Consider the following 7,102-nt stretch of genomic DNA (forward strand, 5'->3'; position numbering starts at 1 on the left):
TTTCGGGTTGGGTATTCGCAAACTACCCGTCTCTTTGGGCACTGTCAAAGTACATAGAAAAGGAAATGGCAGCACAACACAGGTTTGAACTTTCAGACTTTTATTTGTGATATGAGCATTTTTTCTTAATAAATGTACAAGGATACATGCACCAGCCATGTCTTCCCCTGGGAACTGTCCAACTGACCTTTTGTGACCTCTAGATCTTCTCTGGAAACCTAGCAGCACTCAGGGAATGTTACAGTAACTCCTGAACATGCCGGCAATTCACAGCTATCAATTAACACTGGTAGGATATGAAGGGAACAAACAGTTTTAAAGAAAAGCTACACTTAAAATTGAAATGCCTAGTATACTATGCCAATGTCAAGTTCTTACTTGTTTCACATAAGTCTGTCATAGTACAGGGATCTCCCACTGTTTGAAACTCTTGCCATGGATTTTGATTTTCCAAATTAAAAGCCCTCGAGTCCCTTGGAAAGTTCGACAAAATCCACCCTCAGGAAAGCCAGCTTGAAAAGCACTATTAATACTGGTTGGGAAATGTAGATCCCGACATCACATACCATTAATTAAATCATCATGGCGATAGTTTCAAACAGTGGGAGAGCCCTGAACGGACTTATGTAAAACAAGTAAGAACTTGACTTTGGGGTGCATTTAACTCAGTATAGTAGACGTTTCAATTTTAAGTGTAGTTTTTCTTTGAGGGTACATTAAAACAGGAACTTTGTTCAAGTATTGACAATGGGCTGCAATCTCGGGGCTTTTGATACCACAGGAGACAAGGAATACATTTTTCTTCATGTGAAACAGCCAAAACTGTCAGGATATAAAATTTTTGACTGGTATCCTTCCATTTCCAGCTTAAATCTGCAATGGTTTGTACCTTACTGAAGTAGGGAAAAAGACACAAACTGGAAAAAGATTTGTTTCATACCAGGTTTAAAATGTTTAAACAGATTCAAAATGAGCCATTCTATCTGGCGTCAAAATAAAAAGCATGTTAGGAATCTAACACACAAGATGTTTCTCTTACACCTTTCGGTAGTGATTCTGAGAGAAAACCATTTTAGATGGTTCACAAACCATATTCAGTACTTTTCATAATTGGGAATAAGAATTTTCAGACCTTACGGTGATACCAGTTCTACTATATTGTGTGTATGTTTAGTGTTGGCTTCTGTATAATGAACCGAGATTTGTACCAATAGTTTGTATCTCAGCGTCATGGTACATTTAATGGACATAGACACATAGAACTGTGTCAACAAAAGTGAAACCTTAAAATTTGCCACATAAGTTTCAGTAATGTCATTGATGTTCACAAGTCATCGAATACAACACCATGATGTTGGTCATTGAAATTGACAACATTAACTTTGACAGAAGGTAGTTTGGTTCTACACCGAATCGGTCAAGAGAAGGCTCTCTGATCAAATTACCAAAAGACCACTTTTCATGATGAAGTCTACACATAAGAGAAACAACATTTCCTAAGCTAACAGCCTGATGTCTTGTACAGTCAGAACAGCAGACAGTGGTACAGTTGGTAATGTCTAGGCCTTGGAGGGGAGCAAACGTGGTCATCCTCAAAGTTGGACACATCTCAATCTTTTCCTCATGTTTGACCCTGCCGGAAACTGCTAATGTTACGTGTACAGGGTCTTAGTAGATAGCTGTTGATGATAGAAAAATTTACGCAGTGATGTTGTGGTATTGTGGCCAGGCCCTGACAGACTGGAGGTGGGGGGTGGACGCACATGTCTTCACCTCATGAACACATCGGTGTTACGGAAGCTAGAGTTGTCCCTGTAAGTCAACAAACAAACAAACAAACATGAGACATTGTAATGATATGTCTTGATGCTTCTACTTTCACACAGTCCACGGCAAGAATATCAAGGTGTTCCATATGCATCTATGAATTAGGTGAATGTTTTTAATTCAAGCTTGCCTTTACACATACTAAAAATTAAAATACCATGCCTATCTTTCTTATTCTTAAAAGCACACTGCCTCAAAACCTACCCAGACCCACAAATCCTTTTCCTTGTAAAGTTGTACATGTACTTACAATTGTATTTGCACACTTTTTTATACAATTGTAGTCAGGCAACTTAGAAAACCAAAGGCCTTCACTTTTCTTTGAGACTCTCAGCCATTGAGGAAGCTTCTAGATTGTACAAATTGTTGTTGATTACAATCGTGCAGAAAAGCATGCAAAAACAATTGTAAGTATGTGTACAAGGAAAACAATATGTGAGTCTGGGTAGTATTTTTGGCAGTGTGTCTTTTATCAGGTAGTTTCCTGAAGAGAAAACATATACATTAAAAAGGCTTCACCCCAGAGGCATCACCAAAAAGAGGCTTACTTTAGGCTGTCCTGATGGGCCTTGTACTCCATAATGGTGTTAGGAGGAAGGTTCAACACGCGGCGTAGGGTGTCCCGAATACGCGTCGTTGTTGCATGGTCGGAGGCTGTCTTATTCCACACAGAAACGATATCCTCCTGTGGAATTTGTATAAGATATATGGAGACAAGTTAGAATTACATCCTTTCACACATCAGCCTATGTTCATTCAAAGGTTGTTGATAAATCCACCAGGACCAGGAAGTGTTCCCTCCCTGACCTAGAAGTGTTCCCACCCTGACCTGGAAGTGTGTCCCTTCTGTCATGGAAGTGTTCCCTCCCTGACCCAGAAGTGTTTCCTTACTGACCTGGAAGCATATGGAGGTCACTGCCTCCAAAATGTTCCTTCCCTTACTCCGAAGTGTTCCCTCCCTGACCCAGAAGTGTTCCCTTCCTGACCCTGAAGTGTTCCCTCCCTGACCCGGAAGTGTCTCCCTCCCTCACCCGGAAGTGTTCCCTCCCTGACCCAGAAGTGTTCCCACTGACCCAGGAGTGTTTCCCTCCCTGACCCAGAAGTGTTTCCCTCCCTGACCCGGAAGTGTTCCCTTACTGACCTGGAAGCGTATGGAGATGACTGCACCACAGATCTCCTCCCCCACCATGAACTGTTCCCCCAGCATGGCCAGGATCAGGTTCTCCCAGCAGCGAGAGGCCAGCCCCTTCCGTAGACGCACAATCCACTTTCCACCATCTTTGTTAGCTTCATCCTGGAGAACATTTCAAAACACACACTTAAAAATCTTTAAAATACAGGCAAAGCGGTCAAACCTCAGACTGAGGACAAAGCATGACTCTTTTTCTCTTTTTTAAGCTAGTAGTGCGGCTTCCCTACGGCTCATATTCACCAGGTCACCCCTACTCTTCTCGATAAGTGTGTTGGGTTCTTTTACGTGCAGAGGCTTGATGCTTGAGATTTACACATGAAGCTCCCTCATACATCCATACACGGGGCTGCCAACTTGCAATCCTTTACAACATGTCCGAGCTGGGGACGACCCTAGGATCAAACTCCGGCCCATGGATCCACGGAATTAGATCCAGATGGCCAAGCAGCAGGGTTGTTTAACCACTTGAGCAACAGGGACATCTTCAAATAAAAATCATCATCATCATCTGTCGGTCGCACAGCGGCCGATCACACGTCCTCTAATAGTACCAATAAAAATACCAGTAATTCAACAGCAGAATTACTTTGTGGCATAATACAATAATTTTGTATAAGTTTAGGATAGTCATCTGAGCACGTACCTCCCACATAGGCTTGATCCCTTCCTTAAAGAGATGGAAGTCGCTGTGTCCTGACAGGTCTCCTGGTCGAACCATGTGGCTGTAGAACCTCCAAAACTGCTCCACCTACAGGGGAAACAGGGAACTACACTTGTTTCACACTCTCAAAAATGCACTAGAATTCATGCCTTCATTGTAAGAGAATGTCTATTGGTACGGTAGATCACAATTCCTTTATGTCCTTTATTGCTGCAATTGCACTTTTTTATGGAAATCCAGTCCCTGGTGAAACATAGCATGAAGTGGAGAGCACTTTCAAGCTTAGTAAAGTAAGTAGTCACTTGTTACCAGATCTCATATCATAAGCCAACTTTGCCTACACACATGAAAACCTGGTTGCCCAACATGACAAACTGAGGTCCTGCATGTACATGTCGCAGTACAGGTTGGGATACAGGACAATCATGGATTGTCCTAGGAAAGATTGGAATTGGGATCTGTCCGAGGACGATCTGTGACTCTAGTACAGATCGGGTCAGGATAAAGAGAGATAGGTTAGAAAAGACTCTGATTTCAAACAGTCCTAACACAATCTGAGATTGTCCTGAATCCCAATTCCTGACAAACACATGCTGTCAGACTCAGAGGCAGAGCTAAATGTCTACTCCCTCTTACCAAGGCAAAAGTCCCAACTAGTTTTATATTCTGTACATTGTTTGTAAGCACACACACAGGTATACAATCTTTCAGAGGCAGTACCTAACATCTCTCCCTCCTTATCGAAGCAAAAGTCTCAACTAGATTTATATTCTATTTACACAGTTTGTAGTTAGTTTGTAAACACACACATATAGACAGTTTCTTAGATGCAGGGACAAACATCCTTCTCTACTTACCGAGGCAAAAGTCCCGACTAGTTTTATATTCTGTTCATAGTTAGTGGAGTTCTGCTGTTTTCCTGGTGACCGTCTGGAGAACCATATGGAATAGTTGAACTGGAGTGGGTGCTCTCCTGGGCCAGCCTTCAGGATTGGCTGAAATAAAAAAGCCAGAAGACTTTATTTGTATATTCTCTATAGATTGATTTCTAAACAGGAATTGTTTCAGTAATGTCACCAACATCCATGGAACAACAGTACATGTACCATCTTTCCAGCAACATTACTACAGTGACACATAGACAGTGACTTCAAATACCAAATGATTACATATGTCATGGCTCGAAGTTCTTTTTTGGAAATAGGTGCACTGGTGCACCCAACCAAAAGCAATTAGGTGCACAGAAAAAAATTGGGTGCAACACATAAAATAAAGTTGAATGTCAACAAAACATAACTTTGACGCTACTGCCTCCCTTAAGAACTTCAATCTGTAATTCTGTCCAGATTTCCAATTTCAACAAGCAATACATCAAATAAAGTACAACAAAAGGTTATATTGCTTTTTCTGATACTTACATTTCAAGAATATTCTGTATGCTACTATACAAGAGAACCTTTACCCTATACTATAGAGTACAAAAATATCTAGGTGCACTGGTGCACCCACAGTCAAAAATTAGGTGCACAGCTCAAATTTTGGGTGCACACAGGTGCACATGGCCCCACTATTTCGAGCCCTGCATATATAAATCTGTTTATGTATCCAAGCATACAACATTCTCTCTTCAGAGGAATAATTTTGGAAAGCGAACACTCTCAAGTAAAAATTACAGTGAGAAATGTACTCAAGTATTCTTTTTGACAAGATATCAAGCCATTACACACGACGAAAATTGGCTACTTTTGCCAGTTTTGGGAAGTTTTCAAGACACTCTGTCTCTCCTTCAAGCTGGCAAGTCAGATTTTGTCTTGGAGTTCTGTTGTCACGTGACTTATAATGTTGCCTATCACATGACAAGAGATCTTACATTTACCTCCTTGTGTTTTTCTAATTGTCTAAAAACTAGCACTCCAGAATTACAAGTTTCATTGACAGAGGGCAGGTATATTAATATTTCTATAAAGTGTGACTGACTCTGGGGCTTTGTTGTCTTCTACTCTCCCCATTCTCATCCTTGTCCTCATCTTTATCTTCGCCGCTGTCATCATCTTTCAACCTGCAGTAGACAAACCAGAGAGTTAGAAAAGGTATCTTACACCTGTCTAACAGAAAAACACTGTGTCCCAGCGGCAGGGTGTTTGGCCCAGAACCCAGAGGTCCTGGGTTCAAATCCAGGGTCCCCTGATATGTCTCATTGACGCTGTGCCCTTCCCGGTGTGAGTGGATCAAATATATCTGTCCGGATATACAGCTTGTACTGTGTTACACCAAGAGGCAGTTTACTGGGTATGCAATACAAACAAACAAACCATTCTATCAAACATTCCTTGTACACACAGTGCAAAACTAGAGTGTTCCTTGAAGCTAACTATTGGTTAGTTAACAAAAACAAACAAAATTCATATTGTAGGTTAGAGATAGTCACTGATGGAAACAAATATAATCGTTGCCTCTCCTAAGATGAAAACAAAGTGTGCTTCTAAAGGAGCATGTATTCAAGGTTGAATCAATTCTATACAGACAGTTTAATTCATGATCAGAATGCAGTTGGGAATAATTTTCTAAGAAAAATGCCTGTTTACAATAGACACACATATGCATAAAACACAAACAATTTACATGTGTGTGAGATGGACTTACAACAAGTATCTTAAGAAAACAAATTAGCCCACATGCAAAATTGTACTGATTAGCATGATACTGTATATCATTTGCATCAAATACAAAAAAGCCAACAAACATAACATGACTGCTGAGAAACTGTGATTTATCATTTCACAACCATCTGATACTAAAAGCAGCCAACACATGTTGGAAATATAATAACTACAATTCGCAATAAATTGCAATCGTAACATTTGTATTGTCAACACACCAAGAGGAAAACAAGTGGATATTCTACGTGTTTACGATCTATGCAATCTATACAAGGTAAATGATGTCTTTTGAATATTGATTGACAACAGGTCAGCTGATTTTTTATGATTTTTTTCTCCAAGGCGAGTGTCCACATGACACGTCTAAAAAATTATAATATTCCAGACCAAAAACCTCGCCGATCTCGGCACTTACATAACGGACAACGTGGTGGGTACTTACGCTTCGAATTTGTTGTTCATCTTGCACTGTCTTTATCAAATAAATACAAATATATACAAAAATATACGCGATTTTTTATGTACACAAAACTTTCAGCTGCCACAGTTGCTTCGTCCAAGTTTGATATCTGAAGTGCGCATGCGTTCAACTAGCAGGCTACCTTCGTAACGATACTTGTCATTGGCTGTTTGTCAACTTTGACCTGTAGTATGTTTTTATTAGATAAAATAGGCAGAAATGCCCCAAAATATTGAATATTTTACTTCATTGACATGTTTAATGTCAATATTGAGACAAATTGATACGTAAGAATGTATAAC

General features: G+C 40.3%; 1 protein-coding gene across 1 annotated transcript; it reads right to left on the reverse strand.

The window, feature by feature from the left end:
* Nucleotides 1–83: 83 nt before the first annotated feature.
* Nucleotides 84–6,923, reverse strand: LOC136423596 (eukaryotic translation initiation factor 4E type 2-like). The gene is made up of 7 exons (XM_066411824.1): nt 6,783–6,923; nt 5,658–5,739; nt 4,538–4,675; nt 3,663–3,767; nt 2,969–3,121; nt 2,376–2,512; nt 84–1,812 (listed from the first exon to the last, which is right to left on the reverse strand). Exons 1-7 carry the CDS (start codon nt 6,800–6,802, stop codon nt 1,770–1,772), a joined length of 678 nt encoding a protein of 225 aa, XP_066267921.1. The 5' UTR covers nt 6,803–6,923; the 3' UTR covers nt 84–1,769.
* Nucleotides 6,924–7,102: the final 179 nt, after the last annotated feature.

This window comes from Branchiostoma lanceolatum, chromosome 17 (assembly GCF_035083965.1).
Source record: "Branchiostoma lanceolatum isolate klBraLanc5 chromosome 17, klBraLanc5.hap2, whole genome shotgun sequence".
Lineage (NCBI taxonomy): Eukaryota > Metazoa > Chordata > Leptocardii > Amphioxiformes > Branchiostomatidae > Branchiostoma > Branchiostoma lanceolatum.